The sequence below is a fragment of the Ptychodera flava genome, chromosome 14, assembly GCF_041260155.1.
Source record: "Ptychodera flava strain L36383 chromosome 14, AS_Pfla_20210202, whole genome shotgun sequence".
NCBI lineage: Eukaryota > Metazoa > Hemichordata > Enteropneusta > Ptychoderidae > Ptychodera > Ptychodera flava.
The window spans coordinates 12,093,385-12,113,932 of record NC_091941.1 but is presented as its reverse complement, the minus strand read 5'-3'; the positions used below and the strand labels follow the sequence as shown (position 1 = coordinate 12,113,932).

Genomic DNA, 20,548 nt, shown 5'->3' with positions numbered 1-20,548 from the left:
TAACAAAATTTGTCAGAATAAAAGTATGCAAATCTTTTTTGTGCACATTTTAAAGTTTCAGAACAGGAGAAGAGAAAGTAAACACAAGTCTTTAAACAAGAATATGATGAAAGATTGTATTTAATAAATAAACAAGACCTTTCTTCCAATAAACAGATAACTTTACACACTTTCAGCACAATAAATATATTTCTTTGGCATTTAGTTGTAACAAACAAGGGCAATACCTCATAACTGTACATTGATTAACATTTCAAAAAACAGTTGCAAAGATGTCACATGGAGCAGCAAATAATTTTATATCTCACTGTAAACAATAATATAATAATATATTACAATGCAATGTACACACAAATTTCTTATCCTGAAATGGATATACTGCAAATATTGTAAATTACAAATACCAAAAAGTAGTCCTAATCCAGCTACTATTGGCCACATCTGCACCTTTCACATTTTCTGTGATAAAAACAATCTAAACATCATAAAAATATTATGCTGTTTAATATATAGGTGTAATATTCCTTTGAATAAGAAATTTAACAACTTAATTCTAAGTAACATTGATATAATACACCGTAACATTTTCACAATGGATAGAGTAAAATATTTTTTGTAACACACTTTACATGTAGAAGAACATGATAATACATTACAACATATACTGCATCAATAAAATAAGATTATATTTGTAAAGCTTTTTTATGTATCTATTGTATTTCTTTAAACATTAAATAGCTGTAAATATATGCAATACATTTTATAAATATCATCAATACAACTTACTTAAAACGTTAAAATCTGTACATTAAAATTTACAATACACGTATATTAATACTGACAGAAATCTGATCATAAATCCAGACACCTTATTACTCTGATAAAATGCCGCCTGTCATTTAGATAAATTATTCACACAACAATGTATAATATACTTGGCAATACTATGTTCCAGGCTTTCTGAGTAATATCATACTACACCTGACAAAAGTTAAGAAGAGACATTACACTACCTATGCAGGTTTTAACATTTGGTGTATGATATTCTAACAGAGAAGTCATGGTCTTCATGGCGTCAATAAAATCAATAACTCTACATTTTTTTAAATATGAACTAGAAATTGCCATGCAGTTGGTTAATAAAAATGTTAGTGCACCTGAAAAAACTGACCCTTTAGGTTGTTTTTGCTTTGAAAACATTTGGCTTTCTTAAAAGCCCTCCCCCTTGTGAAGGGAGTAAACCCCTATGCCTACGATTATGTTGATTGTGAAAATGTTCCAGGACCAAATCTTATATACTGCCATGGTATGGAGGGACCATGATGCTGCTAGAATTTCTCAATATTCCTTTTCAATAACATAATGCGACAAAATTATTCAAAAAAATCCTGAGGATTTCATCAACACATTGAATCATCAGAGTCACTATCACTTGCAGCCATGAGAACTTGGAAGCCATCTGTTTTGTCATATACCAAAAGATCTTCATCATCCCTCAGTTTAATGCCATACAGGGCCGAGTTCACTGCTTTCCTGTGGTTTGAATCTGTTGGCGCAATTATACCACCTTCTACAATAGCAGCCATAGCAATCATCCATTGGAAAAGATTTCTCCTATCAACTGCATTATGAACAGGTTGAAATACTTGGGTCCCGTAGCTTGTGGCAGTAGCTTGATTATGCTTCAGAACCTGCAAACATGAATTATCAAAGTCATCCTATATTTATTCACTGCTGTAAATGATACAAATTCACTCTTGTTGACGATGATTGATATTGATAGAACTAGCCTAATCTATCCCAAAGGTTTCTCACGTGATAAAATCGAGAAAAAAAATTTACTCTGTTAATTTTTTTTCGATTTGTCAGAAAGCGACAACAGATGGAGCCTGGGTTTAACTTGACAGATGTTCAGAATGTTTAAATTTGAGATAACACAGAAGCCACGTACTTGCAGCATTACGTCCAAGGTCGCGTGAGAGTAAGTTTGAACGAGGCCAGCCGCTTAGAAAACATTGCGTCACGCGCTCTTCTCCATCTCTAGGTCACCCACGGCCAAGGGTGACCCACGGCTAGCGGCTTCAGAGTGTGTTGTCATACTTTTTGGTCATGCGTTCATGATTCATGTACACAGTATCGAGAGCTCTGTATGTTGACTCGGAACATTCTTAGTTGCATTCATTCGAACTTTCCAGCGCTGCAGTATATATATTGTAAGGACGTCGAGTTAGTTCAAATTTATCAAAAGCCAAAATTTAAAATTAAAATCGCCGGGTTGTCAGTGTCACGCCAAGTTTGTAGTTTACTTACCATTTTAGCCAGTTGCTGATTTATCTGTGATTTGTGCGACAACAGTCCACTTTCTTTGGAAGTATTGGCGCTACCATCACCAATGCCAGTAGGTTGGGCAGTACTTGTGTATTTCACCTCAAACATACTCTGTTTGGTCGCGTGCTGGTTTGAGTATTTGACTTCGGAGGACGGTTGTGGTTTTGGAGCTATTTGGACAGGTTTCGAAGGTTTGGTAGCCGTTTCCTCTTCGACGAGGCGAGCTTTTTTCAATGAGGACAATTCCTCCTCTTCCTGAACCATTTTCTTCATTCTTGATCGCTTATTTTGAAACCAAATATTTACAAAGTGAGTTGACATCCCTATTTCTTTGGCCAAAGCCTCTTTTTTTTCTCGAGAGGGCCATTGCTCCTGTCTGTAAAGACCTTCCAATTTCAAAAGTTGGTCGGCGGAGATGATAGTCCTCCGACGCTTCCCCCTAGCCGAAATATTTGCGCTAATACGTCTGTCCGTCATTGATCAGTGGTCGCTGTTACAAGTTCCGTCGTCTGCGTTTGCATCCCGGTCAGTTTTCATCACAACATAAATGTGATTGATGAGAGAGGTAGCGGACGACAATGCTGCAAAAACAGAAATGGCGACCTGATAATTGCATTGTCAATCATGACGTTTTAGTAAAGACCCAATCGGTATTGGGATAGATGCGCACGCGCACTACGTTCAAATAGAACTTTCAACGATCAATCGATCAGTGATGCGGAATCGAGAGCTGAAAGGTTAAGATAGGTGAAACGTACGGTGGCCCAAAACTACCTGTTCTCCGCATTCAAAGTCTGCGTCGCAATCAAATGTTTTTCTCTCACATATGTCTCTGCATTCAAAGTCTGCGTCGCAATCAATTGTTTTTCTCTCACATATGTCTCCGCATTCAAAGTCTGCGTCGCAATCAAATGTTTTTCTCTCACATAAGCTTATGTCTCCGCATTCAAAGTCTGCGTCGCAATCAATTGTTTTTCTCTCACATATGTCTCCGCATTCAAAGTCTGCGTCGCAATCAAATGTTTTTCTCTCACATATGTCTCCGCATTCAAAGTCTGCGTCGCAATCAAATGTTTTTCTCTCACATATGTCTCCGCATTCAAAGTCTGCGTCGCATTCAATTGTTTTTCTCTCACATATGTCTCCGCATTCAAAGTCTGCGTCGCAATCAAATGTTTTTCTCTCACATAAGCTTATGTCTCCGCATTCAAAGTCTGCGTCGCAATCAAATGTTTTTCTCTCACATATGTCTCCGCATTCAAAGTCTGCGTCGCAATCAAATGTTTTTTCTCTCACATATGTCTCCGCATTCCAAGTCTGCGTCGCATTCAATTGTTTTTCTCTCACATATGTCTCCGAGGTATGCCTCAGTGTACGTTATTCCGCGAAGCATAATTTCTATCGAACAGCGCTATTGACAACGACGAACATTGTATCAATTATTTTCAATAGATTATCGATCGAAAATTTGTTTGGACGGGCCGGGCGCTCGTGTGTTGAGGTCACGTCATAAACATTTCCACAATAACCCATATATTGACTTATACACTTAAATATCAACATTGAAGGTATCCGTTGGTTTCCTGTACTGAAATTAAATCGACGACAATTTTTTTAGTTTTGGTGATACTTTTACGTACGTTTCGGCACATTTTGGCGCACCTCGGCGTAGTTTGGCGCCATTGTGAACGGGGGGGGGGGGGGGACTACACGCGAGTGAGCGAGACAACAATGTATCAATTTCGGACAAAAGGATATCGATCGATAACGTTCACTGCACGATTACAGTGGAGACTCTACGCCCGTTCGCCTCTGTTCTGTGTTATTCTTGCAGTTTACTGGGATTTTCATAGTTAATATTCGCCAAAATTTGGTATAAATTACAACAACCTGACTGGTATTTGGTCTGTATAATTTAAGAGACGCTAACCGATTAAAATGGGTCAATATTAGACCCTGATTCTGCATATGCAAACGCTGTAAGATCGCCATTTTATTGAGGGCAAGAGCAAAAATTCAGCGATCGGAAAAATAAAATGCAACTAAAACAAGTTTCGTCGAGAAATTCAAAAACTAAAACGACAGCAATTTTGTATATATATCAAGGAAACACCGTGCCACTTTTCACTATAATTGGTTCAGAATTGAGAAATTTGAACGAGCGATAGTTGTACGGTCTGTTCTGTACATTAAACGCAATTGTTTTCTATGGGAAATCGAGCAGAGTAGACACATCGTAAAATGAAAAATACATCTGAAAAAACCGTTGGTTTAACTTTTTCATTTCGCTGTTATTTTTTATAATATTTGGTATGACACATATCATGAAGGGTAACTAAAACTCTATGGTTTTATTTTTTTTAGTTTCCCTCTTTTTTTATGAAATGACGAGTTGAAGATCGTTTTGCTGTTGACTGTGTTTTTACTTGATTTTGCATATGTCTCTTATCGCTTACGTATTTTTGGAATTTCCTTGTGAAATTCTCCCAAAATATTATAATTGTAAGGGCAGCATATACGGGAAATAGGACCTGTTGCTCTTTCATTAATATTTAGATGTGCAGCAAGGAAATACGGCGAAATTTTCAACATGACGCGGGAGGTGAAATTGACTCTCCGAACGCGCACTCCACGTATGTGTGGCAAAAATTCGGGACGCTATATACCGTACAAAATGGGGCGCCTTTGGGCCGTAGTGCACTACGTGGAGTGCGCGTTCGGAGAGTCAATTTCACCTCCCGCGTCATGTTGAAAATTTCGCCGTATTTCCTTGCTGCACATCTAAATATTAATGAAAGAGCACAGGTCCTATTTCCCGTATATGCTGCCCTTACAATTATAATATTTTGGGAAGAATTTCACAAGGAAATTCCAAAAATACGTAAGCGATAAGAGACATATGCAAAATCAAGTAAAAACACAGTCAACAGCAAAACGATCTTCAACTCGTCATTTCATAAAAAAAGAGGGAAACTAAAAAAAATAAAACCATAGAGTTTTAGTTACCCTTCATGATATGTGTCATACCAAATATTATAAAAAATAACAGCGAAATGAAAAAGTTAAACCAACGGTTTTTTCAGATGTATTTTCATTTTACGATGTGTCTACTCTGCTCGATTTCCCATAGAAAACAATTGCGTTTAATGTACAGAACAGACCGTACAACTATCGCTCGTTCAAATTTCTCAATTCTGAACCAATTATAGTGAAAAGTGGCACGGTGTTTCCTTGATATATATACAAAATTGCTGTCGTTTTAGTTTTTTGAATTTCTCGACGAAACTTGTTTTAGTTGCATTTTATTTTTCCGATCGCTGAATTTTTGCTCTTGCCCTCAATAAAATGGCGATCTTACAGCGTTTGCATATGCAGAATCAGGGTCTAATATTGACCCATTTTAATCGGTTAGCGTCTCTTAAATTATACAGACCAAATACCAGTCAGGTTGTTGTAATTTATACCAAATTTTGGCGAATATTAACTATGAAAATCCCAGTAAACTGCAAGAATAACACAGAACAGAGGCGAACGGGCGTAGAGTCTCCACTGTAATCGTGCAGTGAACGTTATCGATCGATATCCTTTTGTCCGAAATTGATACATTGTTGTCTCGCTCACTCGCGTGTAGTCCCCCCCCCCCCCCCGTTCACAATGGCGCCAAACTACGCCGAGGTGCGCCAAAATGTGCCGAAACGTACGTAAAAGTATCACCAAAACTAAAAAAATTGTCGTCGATTTAATTTCAGTACAGGAAACCAACGGATACCTTCAATGTTGATATTTAAGTGTATAAGTCAATATATGGGTTATTGTGGAAATGTTTATGACGTGACCTCAACACACGAGCGCCCGGCCCGTCCAAACAAATTTTCGATCGATAATCTATTGAAAATAACTTGATACAATGTTCGTCGTTGTCAATAGCGCTGTTCGATAGAAATTATGCTTCGCGGAATAACGTACACTGAGGCATACCTCGGAGACATATGTGAGAGAAAAACAATTGAATGCGACGCAGACTTGGAATGCGGAGACATATGTGAGAGAAAAACATTTGATTGCGACGCAGACTTTGAATGCGGAGACATATGTGAGAGAAAAACATTTGATTGCGACGCAGACTTTGAATGCGGAGACATAAGCTTATGTGAGAGAAAAACATTTGATTGCGACGCAGACTTTGAATGCGGAGACATATGTGAGAGAAAAACAATTGAATGCGACGCAGACTTGAATGCGGAGACATATGTGAGAGAAAAACATTTGATTGCGACGCAGACTTTGAATGCGGAGACATATGTGAGAGAAAAACATTTGATTGCGACGCAGACTTTGAATGCGGAGACATATGTGAGAGAAAAACAATTGATTGCGACGCAGACTTTGAATGCGGAGACATAAGCTTATGTGAGAGAAAAACATTTGATTGCGACGCAGACTTTGAATGCGGAGACATATGTGAGAGAAAAACAATTGATTGCGACGCAGACTTTGAATGCAGAGACATATGTGAGAGAAAAACATTTGATTGCGACGCAGACTTTGAATGCAGAGACATATGTGAGAGAAAAACATTTGATTGCGACGCAGACTTTGAATGCGGAGAACAGGTAGTTTTGGGCCACCGTAGAAACGTGTTAGGGAGTCGGATGCGATGCGACATGGCAAAATATAACGTGTGATGCGGAAAAGCGTTATGAAGGAGGGTTGTCAAACTTATCAGATTCGAGCGGCAACGGGTCCTGTAAACCATAGGGCTTCTCAGTGATACCTCAATGCTGTAGGCCCTACATCTGGACTGAGACTAGTACAGGCCTATACCTAGGTATATTCGTCCCAGATCTGGACGTACATCTAGCCTATTCAACCCTCGCAACATCATCCATACCAAAACTCATTCTTCATTCTACTAGAAAAACTAAAAAAATGGCACCTTACATAGTATTCAGACATAACCCTGATGATACAGAAAGTATGCGCTCAGGGGTAGCCAACAAAGCCATTCTCGTTACTACTACATAAAAAAAAGTTTGAGGATTGCACTCTGTCCACAGGCGCTCCTTAGCTGGGTAGTTTGCTAAGTAGATCGATTTTCGGATCGATCTATTGATCCCGTAGTCGATATGCCCGCCACTGCAACCTAAATACCTAATGTGAGTATTTAGGTTGCAGTGGCGGGCTTATCGATTACGGGATCAATAGATCGACCCGAAAATCGATCTACTTAGCAGACTACCTAGTTAAGGAGTACCCGTGACTCTGTCGCCCAAGATTTTTCGGCACGCCGTTCTCGAATACCAGATTGCAGAAGAATCCGGTGTTTGCCCTTTACATTCTCTGTACGGTCAAGAATACGCTGGTGCACAAATTAGACGCTAAATATTCATATTTTTAACGCAAAATGCGATTTTTTTTCCCGCAGTCTCGCGAGATCTCGCAAATTCTATTCACGGGACAAATTTCCCGGACTCATACAATACTACGACCACACCCCGCGAAAGAAAGAGTTTACAACACGAAGTGATAAAGCTATTAAGAGACTATAGACACGATAATTTGACCGACTCGTCATAACGAGAGCAGTCGCATAAAAAGTTTACTTGTGTTGCGAATCGAATGGATAAACGTATGGCAAATGAAATCTTTCAACGTCAGGCACACTTGACCCACTGACTCACAAATCGTTGTCACATGCTGATCAGGAGTTTTGGATATCGCAAAACAATGGGTAAGCAGCTTGGTAGTATTTGCCCCTTTGAACATCGCAAACCGAATTTCCATACAATTTAAAATGATAGATTCGGGTGTTTCTGTTCTCTGACTTGCCTTGCTCTGCAATTTACAGCTCTATTAGGCTACATTCACAGACAACTCTGTGGTGGGGTGGGGGGCGGAGAGAATCCGGAGTTCTTTGATTTTTTCAAGTGCCCCCCCTTACAAATTCACAATGCGTTCAAATATCCCCTTCTGACTTGCTATGATAATTCTTAATCCTTCCCCCCCCAAAAAAAAATATAAATAAAATGTGCCTTATTTTTGCAATGGACAGCCTTTTTCAGTGTCTGTGTTTCTCTTCCGTGGAATGAGGGTGCTGTTTTGACATTATTTCTGAAAATGTTTGCGAAAAACTTCATCTTGTTAAACAGAAACATAGCGATCTTATAAAACAGGTTTGGTAACAGGATGACTTCCCTCACATGTTAAAAAAAATTGAACATAATTAATGTCACTGTATAAAAGTGACATTTACTGTACCTTTTGGCCAATTTTTCAGTACAATTTGTTCTGTGTATTAACAGTATATTGAAATTCTGGCGTGAAACGTTGAAAGAGGAAATTATATTTAGATAAGAGCTCCCGCGTGTTACAACCGTGTTATATCGCGAATATGGCACGGACTTAGTAATTTTTATGTCTTGACCAATCAGATCACTTTCTTTGCGCCATCAATATAAATTATTTAATTTTCATTTTAACAGACTTTTGAGAGATAAAAAAACACGTGCATGCGAAACAGAAGTAGTCAACAGCTACAGTTAATTGTCTTTTCAAGCTCATTAGTGCCCGGTTCGATAATTGCTTGATCGAAGCCTCGTATGAACTCACAGCACCATTACTTTCCGAAAAGTAATTATTCACAGAACCACATACTTCGAAGTTAAGAAGACATAAAGCTTTCTAATTATTTTTTTAATTTTTTTAGCAGTAGCATTTAATTTAACGTTCATCTGTCATTACAATTGATTGATTCCTATAATAAATTTACAGTACAGAGTTATGTTATGCTAGAAATTCAAGCCGGAAGTGACGTGCAAATGTGAAATTATGGTGTCACGACGGTAAAGGCGATTTGCAGGCCGCAGATGCATGAAATGGAAGTACCTTCTTAAAAATCGTCGAAAGCGTACATCTGTTTGATGTTCAAAAATATAAATTATTAAAACACGTCTGTTTGATTGCACTTTGACTGGCGGTGTGATCATAAGGTATAGAGTAACTGCCTACTTCAGCAGAAGTCAACCGAGGGAAGGTCACTTTGACAACATTTCTCCTTCAACTTGATTCCAGATGTAGATGCAATAATTGTTGCCTGGTGGGGCTATGCATCTATATGCATCTATTTGAATCAATCGAAACTGTCAGTTCTGAAAGACATGCTGCTCGTCACATTTCCAAAGTCAAATACTTTTTCAGGTAAAGTGGTAGGGGCAATCGATTGATGCCATGCGGCAACCTGCCCAGATCGACACAGTTGCGTATCGTGCAGCGGGTTAGGTGCGCTAGAAACATCGGACATTCTGGAAAGTCGATATTTTGTATAAAGTCGTCATTCGGTCTTATAATCTTCAGGTCCTTTAACTGTTCTCTTATCGGAACGCCGATGTATCTGAGCGTTCTCACCAGCAGCTCCATGCATTGTGCAAGTCGACGCCCCTCAGACTCCGGTTTCACTTGCGCCCCTGACAAACAGTATTCGAGGGGAGTTTGTCCCGTCAGGTCCGGCGTTGCTGGGTTGGCTCCGTAACTAAGCAAAGTTCGAAGACATTCGACCAGAGCCAGCTCACACGCAACATGCAGAGCAGTTTTTGAAGAACCCATCGGGTTACAGCTTTTACGGTTTATATAGAATTCATAGTCCTCATCACAGAGCAAAACGGACTCGTTCGTTATCTCTTGGCCCCGTGCCAACGATCTACTTTCAATTTTTTTCCACGCTTTCCCATCGATCGATTTGAGTAAGCGTAACTGTTTGCTTGTGTAAAAGAGTATCTTCTCCACAATTTCCTGTCTGTCCATGGTCACAGCCAGAATTAAATGGGTGCAGCATCTTTTCGATGTGTCCAACGCTTCATCTAGGTGGTATTTCAATAGGTAATCCACATATTCGATGTGATTGTGTTCAATCGCCAACGCTAACGCGTCAGCTCGAGTGAAAAACCTGGCGTCCAGCTCTTCCTCCCAATCGTACACAACACGTTTTCTCACCTTCTCGATCTTCATCGGCTGCTTTTGATTCCTTATTGCGATGACCATCAAATTATAAAAAGCCATTTCACCTTAGCTATCGGAACCGCTCCGCTCTTGGTGTTGTCGTCAATGAAACTAGTGATGTACACACAGTAATCGCCTTGACCTCACAGTCATGTCATTGTTCTACTGCGTTATTGTTCTACCCCGTTGTGTAATGCATGCTAATGTTCGAATGTTATCGCATGGCAACAATAGCGTCCTATCACCTTGACCGCTGAAGACAATGCATTTACGGAAATACAGGACGGGAAAACTCATGCGTATAGAGAAGGAGAGACACTCAAAAACGAAAGCATTAGATGAGTAATTACATTGGTCATTAAATGGGTAATTTAAAACAAAAGCAGTACTACACTGTTCATAATATAAAGAGAGCCATGACCACTAAGAGAGCCGTGACCATCAGGAAATATTTTGATTAGGAAAAAAAAAAATGAATTGTGCTTTTATAACATGGTTTTCAAAAATTAGGGTAGGTAGGTCAGCAGGAATTTTTTTCCAAATATGCATTTTGCAGGGGTTGAGGGCGTCAAACACTGGCCAGAAAATTTCCAGAAAAACGTATCATACATATAAAAGGGGGGGGGGGAACATAAAAGACATCCTTTTTCAAGCAATACATACATACATACATACATACATACATACATACATACATACATACATACATACATACATACATACATACATAACATACACACACAACATACATACAGCACATACATACATACATACATACATACATACATACATACATACATACACACACACACACACACACACACACACACACACACATACATACATACATACATACATACATACATACATACATACATACATACATACATACATACATACATACATACATACATAGGCCTACATACATACATACACACACACACACATACATACATACATACATACATACATACATACATACATACATACATACATACATACATACATACATACATACATACATACACACACACACACACACACATACATACACATACATACATACATACATACATACATACATACATACATACATACATACATACATACATACATACATACATACATACATACATACATACATACATACATACATACATACATACATACATACATACATACATACATACATACATACATACATACATACATACATACATACATACATACATACATACATACATACATACATACATACATACATACATACATACATACATACATACATATCAGCAGTGGATGTAGTACCAAGGTGCAAAATGTTATCAACAAAATGTTATCACTGTAAATTTTCCAAAAGCAAAATACAAATAATTGTAAACCGACTATAGGAAATTAGTTATCATCATCTTTGAGTTATGAATTTAAATTTGAGAGCAAATCTCCAACCACTTACGACCCGTTTTCTGGGGACTTCGCTGACTGATGATGCCAGTGTAGTTGAATGATGGGTAAATAAGGGCTCATTATACGAGGGTGTGTATTTTATGGTTCATGTAAATGACAATTTTCTTGTCGGTAGTGAATCAGGGCGTTGTTCCTATGAGTTGACATTTATGTACGTAACCAACAAGGTAGACCTGGAGCCATTGGTAAACGTAGGGTGGGTTGTTATTACACTATGACGCCTCTTGGGATGATATGAAAACGGCCTAGTGTACGGATTACACAGCCCGTCCCACTTTCCGCCAACGGATCCTGGCTACCTAGAAGGTAGCTTAGCTTGCATCTCTTGAGAACGTTGTATTTTGTCCGAGCATAGTTTTAGTTCGGGCAGATTTAATAACGATTGCGCCCACTGTTCTGACTTTCATTTGACATTTTGTTTTAGGACCTATTTATTGCTTTATTTCAAACAAACAAAGAAATGTATTTTCATGCTCTAATCATGTTGTTATTTCTATGTATGTATTTGTAAACAAGCACGAACACAGCTGAGACTGAGTTTCATGTGGTTGAACCACGAAATTAATGAAAGTTGCCGATTTTTAACCTTTTATGTACATTTCTGTACGTTCCTTCCCCGCTCACTTAAAATTGACTGGGAGTCTGATAGAGGGCGTGTATGTGCACTCGGCAGATCAACACTTACACACTTCTGCAGAAATGTAATCATTCCAAGTTTCTCTCTCTCACGTATATTACCGAGCACCACATCACCACCAAAACCAAACAGTGTCGTTTATCCTCTTATATGTTAACAGGCGGTGACGAAATGTGCGAATATTTAGTTGTTAGGATGAATAGTACAGGGGGAAATGTAGATGACGTCACACTTTTAAATTTCGACTCCTCATGGAATGTCGCGTCGTCACGAGCACGATTTCGACATGAACGACTGTGCCTTCCACAGTATAGAGGGCCACACCCGAGAAATGTGTACTCAAGTACATCGTCCGGTCCGCTCTGCTTGGTTAGATCAGCATAGTATATGCATAGTACATGGTAGTGTTTACTAAGTGTACACTGACCAGTAAAATATGCCTAAAGGATTATATAATAAGAACATGTAAAAACGTGCAAAAGAGAAGTACGTGTACTGAAAAAGTATAAGGGAGCGTTCAGTGACACCGGCCGGGAGTGGGCCGGCAAAATCCCGGGGGGGGGGTCATCTTAAATTTGAAAACTGCAAATGGGGGGGGGGTTCATGTATTTTTCAAACGGCATAGAGGGGTCACTTGGTTTTCATGAGCATTCATTCCGTCAAAAAGCAGTCTCAGTGTTCCAAAATAAGAATGATTCTATCTCTGCATGATTTCATTCTCTGAAGTAATTTCACTGCAAATCTGAAAAAATGTATTATCTGTCTCATGAACATCTTGCCTTGGCAACTCATGGAGGCATCATGGGCCAGTGGCTAGAGCAGTGGACTCACGATCAAAGGATGGTGAGTTCGAGCCCCGGCATGGCTGTGGTGTTGTGTCCTTGGGCAAGGCACTTTATTCCTCATTGCTTCTCCCCATCCAGGAGTGATGGGTACCTGGTAGGACAGAGGTTGTTATGTGTGCGTTTAGCTCTGCTGCGCTTATTGGCTGCACATGTGAGCTGTTGTCTGCTCCCCAGGGAGTTGAGTGGTATCATATTAGGTCCAGTGACCAGGGGTAATAATAATTGTAAAGCGCCTTGATCACATCTACTTGTGGATATGTGCGCTATATAAGAACCAAATATTATTATTATTATAACTCTATACACTACATACTTGTCTTCTTGTAAATTGAGCACACTGAGGGCAATGAAGAATTCCTATCAGCCTTTGGCTGAGGTAAGGCAATGATTGGGAGCAAACTATATGCTACACTTACAGTAAACCTGGCACACATTGAAAGGTTCCCCTTGTGCTGTTGCATAGCACTACTGTTGTATTTGATCAGTTTTTAGGAACGAGAACTAAATGCTGGAATATAAAATAAATATAAATGTAAAGTTTCAATGACTTAAATTTGTTTTTATGTCAATTAGCAATAAGGAAGAAATACATGATTATACTTTTTCGCATTATAGCTCTTAAAATAAATATGTATAGTAAAGTATCCTCAGCCTCAGGTAGCATTATGGTTGTGACCAGAGTATCCACTGGAGAGCATGTCCTTGATCGATCACTTTTACTGGAGCTCACTTTGCTTCTCCTTGTTCCAGGAGCGGTGGGTACCCAAGGCCTGTGAATGGGCTATTCGACCCTTTCATGACCTTATATCCAAGCATTTTTGGCGATATGAGGGAATTCTAAATGCAACATTTTCCTCTGTAAAAATGCATATATATGAAAATGCACAATTTCACTTGGAAGTGAGGGTAGATGGAAATGTGGTTGAATGTTACAGAGTTTTCAAACAACCTTGTAGACATATATCAACAGAAATACCAGGATGTGTGGTCCAAGAAGTGATCACAGAAATCTTATTTTTTTATTTTTTTTTATTTGTTTAATTATGACTTCCACAGCCGAGACCATTTTGGAAGACTGTTAGAAAAACACGGATAACAGATTAAATGGCCATATAGATTTTGGTTCAATGCATCTTGAGAAGTACACGATATGTACATAATATGTACAAGAACTGAACAAATACTAGACTTGGCATGCTCTAAGTTTGTAGGCATATAAATATCAAAACAGCACAGCAGACTGATAGATCTATGCGATGGCCTACACGAGCCAGAAACTGGCCCCAAGAACTAGCTTTTAGCAAGCTTTGTTTGCTTTCCCTGCTAAATTTAGGTACTATACCGCCAGTGTTAAACAAATTTTAGAAACTTCATCGGACTCATACACGGAGATTCCGATCTCTTCCAGCAATCGGACCTCCCCCCAATCTTTTGCCATGAATAATTGTCTGTCTCATTTACTTTCCCTCCATTTAACGTCGTTATTCTTGTTTTCAGCTGCGAACTGAAGTACGTTGTTTCACACAAAACCGAATAGAAAGCTGTTCTTAGGCTGTAAACAAAGTATTAAACAAACTATTCCTCGAAATTATTTTGCCTCTTCTTCTCTTGCCATTTTGGGATTTGTTCAAGATATCCCCTTAAGAAGCAAGAAGACATCTCCATTGATTTTATTGTTTTATTTCGGCGAAATTTTATTCAACCTCGTTCCCAGCAACTATGCATATGAATTCCTCAACAACTGCACCATTTGAAACAAGCTGTTTTTCTTTTTTATATTGCAAGACAATATGTCCCTGATGATTGCTTCCTGTGCATCATTCAAAATATGTGAATCCCCCTAACCCCTTGCCGCCCCAACTGATGGCCTTCTTTTTAAGATGACGAAAATTTCACGACCCCCTGCCCCGCCCCCCCCCACTACAATATTGTTTGAGTACGTATTTTGAATGATAACACTGGTCATTACCGATGCATAGATACAATATAACACCAGTGAAAAAGATCTTTTTTCCAAGATGCCGCTGTTCTTCCAGAACTTTGATACATTGTGTACTGTCTCGAAAGTTTCAAAAGTTCTTCATCATTGCGCTGATTCCAATTTCATGGATTACAACATCATCATCCTCTTCCTCGCAAAAAGCTCTCTGAGTCTGACATGTCACTGTCACTATCTGTATTTTGAACACTTTCCAAGTAATTTATGGTCTTTCTCTGAGTTTCCATGTTTTTCCTGTTTTCTTCGGAACACATCACAGGTAACAGCTTTGTCTCCTTTGTTACAAATTGTGATGAATTAAGTATTAGTTTAGACTGGCACCCAGTCGTTTGGCTTTTCTAGCTGTACATTCTTGGCAGGCACGCGGGGAATATTCTTAATCGGCTTGCGTGGAAATTTGTCAGTGAGCCATTCAAAGAAATTGCCCGATGGGAATAAATCCGCCGATGATTGCAGATAATTCTGGGACTCTCGGCGGAGAATATGAATATTCAACTTTGGGAAGATTTTTGTATATATAGACCAATATTCCTATACAATAGCAATACCGGTTGTGAAGACGAATCACATGATTGGAGGGGTACCCAAAAGGAGTTCTTCCTCGGGGTGGGGTGCTGATAGAGGAAAATTTTCATTGCGAGGAGAGAAGGGAGATAGGAGGACTCATAGACGGGAAGGGAATTTTTTCAAATCTTGCGGGAGGGCATTTACGAACCCTCCCCCCCCCCCCGTACACTTTCCACTCTATATTTTAATTTCGTTTATAAACACCTTAGAATCGAATCGTATATTTACATGCACAAACCACCTCTGGTCAGCATATCTCAAACCCCTGACATATAGAGCCTACTTTTGAATATGGTGTTCCTCTTTAATGTAAATGAGGCAACTGCGACACCAAGCCTTCAACTTTGGAAAGATTGTTGTTTGTATAGGACCTAGTGTTCCTACACAACGGCAGGAACGTTCCAGCTGTTGCGGGGAAACGTTCTTTCTTTCAATTGTTTTATACGTCTATGACATCGTTTGAGAGATTGCTGTGTCAAAAATTACAATAAACTACACTGTAATGGATATTCTCTGGAAGACTGTGGCGTTAACATTTGTAGAAAAAGTCACAGAGAATGCAAACCCGGTTTCCAGCGTGGAGAGGGAAGGCGGGTTGGATTTGATGTCTGTTTTGACGCCAAAGTCAGGAGGTGGCAGCAATCACTACATCCCTGTCAGCCACAGACGGAGTCTTCTATCCAAGATGGCGCCACATTCCAAGACTCTCTGCAGCCATGGACAGCGTGGCTATCTTGATGAACATCTGGAGCCCACAACCTCCACAACGTCACTGAGAACAAAACTGACGAAAAGCGGCAGCATCAGTCGAGGTCCCCCGAAGTCCGATTGGTACTATCAACGCTCTAGATCTGGTATTCACGTGTGTCTACCGTGCCAAGAAAAGGCAAGACTTGTCCAAGACGACCTGACTCGACTTGGCTGTTTTCGAAACAGTTCAACATATTGTATATACGGTCAAATAGAAACGAATTCAACTGAGAGAATATAGCGAAAATCTCAGCAAAGAAAAAATGGCCCCAAACGTATTGTACATTTCTTTGAGAAAAGTCGATGAATTTAGCGACAAGTAGGGCCCTAATCAACTTTCTCGAACTGTCGAATTTCTCGAACTGAAGAATTCTGTTTGTAGTGGTTATATCGGACAAAAAATTTAGCTCGAATTTACAGAAATTAAATCAAGGCGATACAAACTATCATCTTCTCCAAAATAAACATGCAAATATTGCATAAATCTAGAACATTTCTGCTCCAATGCATAAATATATCGACATTGCATGTGGTTATCATTTTGGAAAATGGGAGGAGCCCTTCCCCATGTTACAACCCTAACATAATCCTCAAATCAACTTCTTTCGGTCAATCTTATTTGACAATGATTTCCCAGTGAGTGTACTCTGCCTGTCGTGACTTGAGTCCTGATAAAATCGATTGCCAAAAGTATTGCTAATTTAGCCACATTATTGTTTATCACTTTATCTGTAGTGGTTAACTCTCTCGTCCTTTTACCATGTTTACGAACTTGACTTGTTGTCCTCTTGACATTGACAAAATTCGTCAGCGGTATTGAATGTCACATGCAGTATTTGAAAACCATCGTGTTTTATGCGATGTACCACACATCAACACTTCATCACATTGCCTCTAAATGATGGTGCGTATACGTCAACATCATTATTGGTTCTGTTTTCTCAGATACCTGACTTTAACTTTGAAGTAGAATTCAAGGGCGTCAAAGAAAGGTTTATTTTTGATGAAGATTTTGAGCAAATTCTGCTGGGACGACGGCTGTCGAACTAATCGCCACTGAAAGGAGACCTCATCAACCACGGCTACATCTACACCGTCAATAGGATCATAGGGGCGGCAAAACTAATATTTCGATTTACACTCGAAGATTCTGAAGTTTACCGTTTACAACGAGATAACATTCAACTGGGTTTTGGTTACAAGAAGGTATATTTCTTGTTTTATTCATGTGAATATATTTTGGATTAGTTCACGTTCATATTTCCGTAAACATAAATCGTCTCATATTACTTATAAATCATTCTCAAACGGTACGCAACGTGCTCACTTACGTTGTATGCAAAAGTCCATCTGTCTATGTCTTTGTGTGTATGACCGGGGTGCATGTCTAGATGCGTCCACGCTTGCATGCATGTATGCATGTACGCATGCATGCATGCATGCATGCATGTATGTATGTATGTGTGTGTGCGTGCGTGCGTGCGTGTGTGCGTGCGTGCATGTATGTATGTATGTATGTATGTATGTATGTATGTATGTATGTATGTATGTATGTATGTATGTATGTATGTATGTATGTATGTATGTATGTATGTATGTATGTATCTATATATCTATCTATCTATCTATCTATCTATCTATCTATTAATGTATGTACGTATTATGTACGTACGTATGTATGTATGTATCTATGTATTTATGTATCTATGTATATACCTATGTATGTAACAAAATGTGTATCTATGTATCTATGTATGTATCTATTTATGTATCAATATGTGTATCTATGTATTTGTACCGGTATCTATATGTATGTATTTATTTAATGATAACAACTCTTCACAAATAATTACATGCATATTGCAGTTTGTTTTGTTTTTTTAAATTGTTGGGAGCATTCCTTATGAATTAACATCCACTGATCCATGAACAACATCGTTACTATATGAAGTGTACGTACAAAACCCTTACTCGAGTACACCACTCCTTATTCATCACTGAGTGTTGCCAGGAAAGATGAATGCAGAGCAGAGTAGAGATAACAAATGTTCGATAAGTTCATAGGTCATGATGTGACAGATGATTAATAATTCTTCAACTTTAACCAAGATCAATGGCATGAAATGAGTGTTTGTTTGCTAATAATATGTTGCTGTAAACGACATATTGTTTACTCTTCTCATTGACAAAGGTTACTGAAAACAGACATAGCTTTGTCGTTAGAGCTCCTTGGCCGTCCTCGGTTACAAAGTCAAAGTGAAGTGCAGTAAGCTTGGCAACGAGACGGTAGTGTGCGGTTGTGAACGCAAACTTGCTGGTTGCTATGATGTGACAATGTTATCTTAATGAGTGATTACTTTGTGAAATGTAACAGAGTTTATCATTGTCACAAACTGTGACTCTTGCTCCATGACCTTGAATCACCGGGCATTTCTGCGATTGGATAAATTCAGTTGTAAATTCATATTTCCGAGTTGCTCGGAAGAGTTTCCACATTGGCTTTTCTGACGAGTTGATCAGTCTATCAACACTGGCTCATCTGTCATGGAACTATCTCAGTAGGTAATGGGTCAGTGCAGTCATTCAGTTGACTCTTATTCTTGTCCCCGCCAATCTAATATTTCAAAGTCTGAAACATGCCAACTGACATCATCCTAGGCGAGGAAAGAAGGAGTCACTAATAAAAAATGTCATAACCCCTTGGCAATTATAAAAAGTTTGTGCAAATAAGATCTGCCCGCAGTACATTTGTCATCCTATTCACAAACTCTCTCTCTCTCTCTCTCTCTCTCTCTCTCTCTCTCTCTCTCTCTCTCTCTCTCTCTCTCTCTCTCAGGTAACCGTCCACCCAGATGGAACGTTTGCGCCCTTCGACGGGAAATATGACCAACAACTTTTTGTGAACACCGCAACAAAAGAGCTAGGCTTCGCGGAGTTATTCCGCATCTCCGAGTCAAAACTTGTAAGGAACCTCAGAGAGGCCATACACTCCATCGAAGAAGGGAAACCAAAGGCGGACGAGGTAAACCCAAACACAAGACATGATTAACAGACGATATACAAAACGGAAACGAGACATCTCCTACTATTTTTATATTATTACATCATAAATCTTGACCAGACTTTCAAACTCACCCAGTAAAATTGCATCGTACTCTAATTTACTTGATTTATCAAAGCACTCGAGTGTAAATTTGACAATTTCTCTATTTCTCTTGGTTTACATCAGAGGACATCTCGGCAAAACAACGATGTTAAAGTGTAGTGTGAGGGCGAACTGTTCATCAGCCGGGCTTTCTCATGCATGATGGCTGTTTTTTTTACCCCAAGAATTAGAAAATTAAAAAAGACTGACGTTGGTAAAGTGCAAAAGTGATGTTAATTATAAAAGATATTCTTAAATTTGAACACAAATGTTCGGGGTTTGTTTTACTCAAGCCCCCCCCCCCCCCAACCCATCATCGAAGGATTAAAAGCTACTTCTAGATTCCTGACTGCCGCCCTTACACACATTGCTATCATGGAGTTACCAAAAGAGTAGCTCCATGTTCCTATGAACAGTACACACCGAGTATAAATCCTGCAACTACTTAAAAGCCAGTAGACGTATCTTGTTGGTAATCATTGTTGAATCAAAGTTTAAACTGCTTGCTGACAGACAAATAAATCGCTGGTTTGCTCTGCATTTAATCAGAAGTCGTAGTGAATCCTCTGAATCGACAGATTGTTTTAAAGCATTTACATCGTGCGCTGGCAGTCACACATTCCAAAATCGTTCGGATTATTTGAATAGCGGGACTTTACATGTATTCACGGTATTAGCACAGTCCTTCTTGTCTGTGGTATTAGGTATAAAATACTTAGGTACATCGCCTTTGTGGGTGGTTAAATCCTTTAGCTGTGTGATCCTTTCTGTAAAAGAAAAACGTGGAACAACAACAACAACCATGCACTGTACTA

The 20,548-nt window shown here is 39.1% G+C and overlaps 2 protein-coding genes across 2 annotated transcripts; both read right to left on the bottom strand.

Moving 5' to 3' along the window:
- Positions 1–102: 102 nt before the first annotated feature.
- On the bottom strand, positions 103–2,943 carry LOC139150634 (uncharacterized). Its single transcript, XM_070723070.1, has 2 exons — positions 2,311–2,943; positions 103–1,691 (listed from the first exon to the last, which is right to left on the bottom strand). Exons 1-2 carry the CDS (start codon positions 2,803–2,805, stop codon positions 1,401–1,403), a joined length of 786 nt encoding a protein of 261 aa, XP_070579171.1. The 5' UTR covers positions 2,806–2,943; the 3' UTR covers positions 103–1,400.
- A 6,552-nt stretch (positions 2,944–9,495) lies between these two features.
- On the bottom strand, positions 9,496–10,383 carry LOC139150591 (ankyrin repeat domain-containing protein 9-like). Its single transcript, XM_070723028.1, has one exon. The coding sequence runs from the start codon at positions 10,381–10,383 to the stop codon at positions 9,496–9,498; it is 888 nt and encodes a 295-aa protein (XP_070579129.1).
- Positions 10,384–20,548: the final 10,165 nt, after the last annotated feature.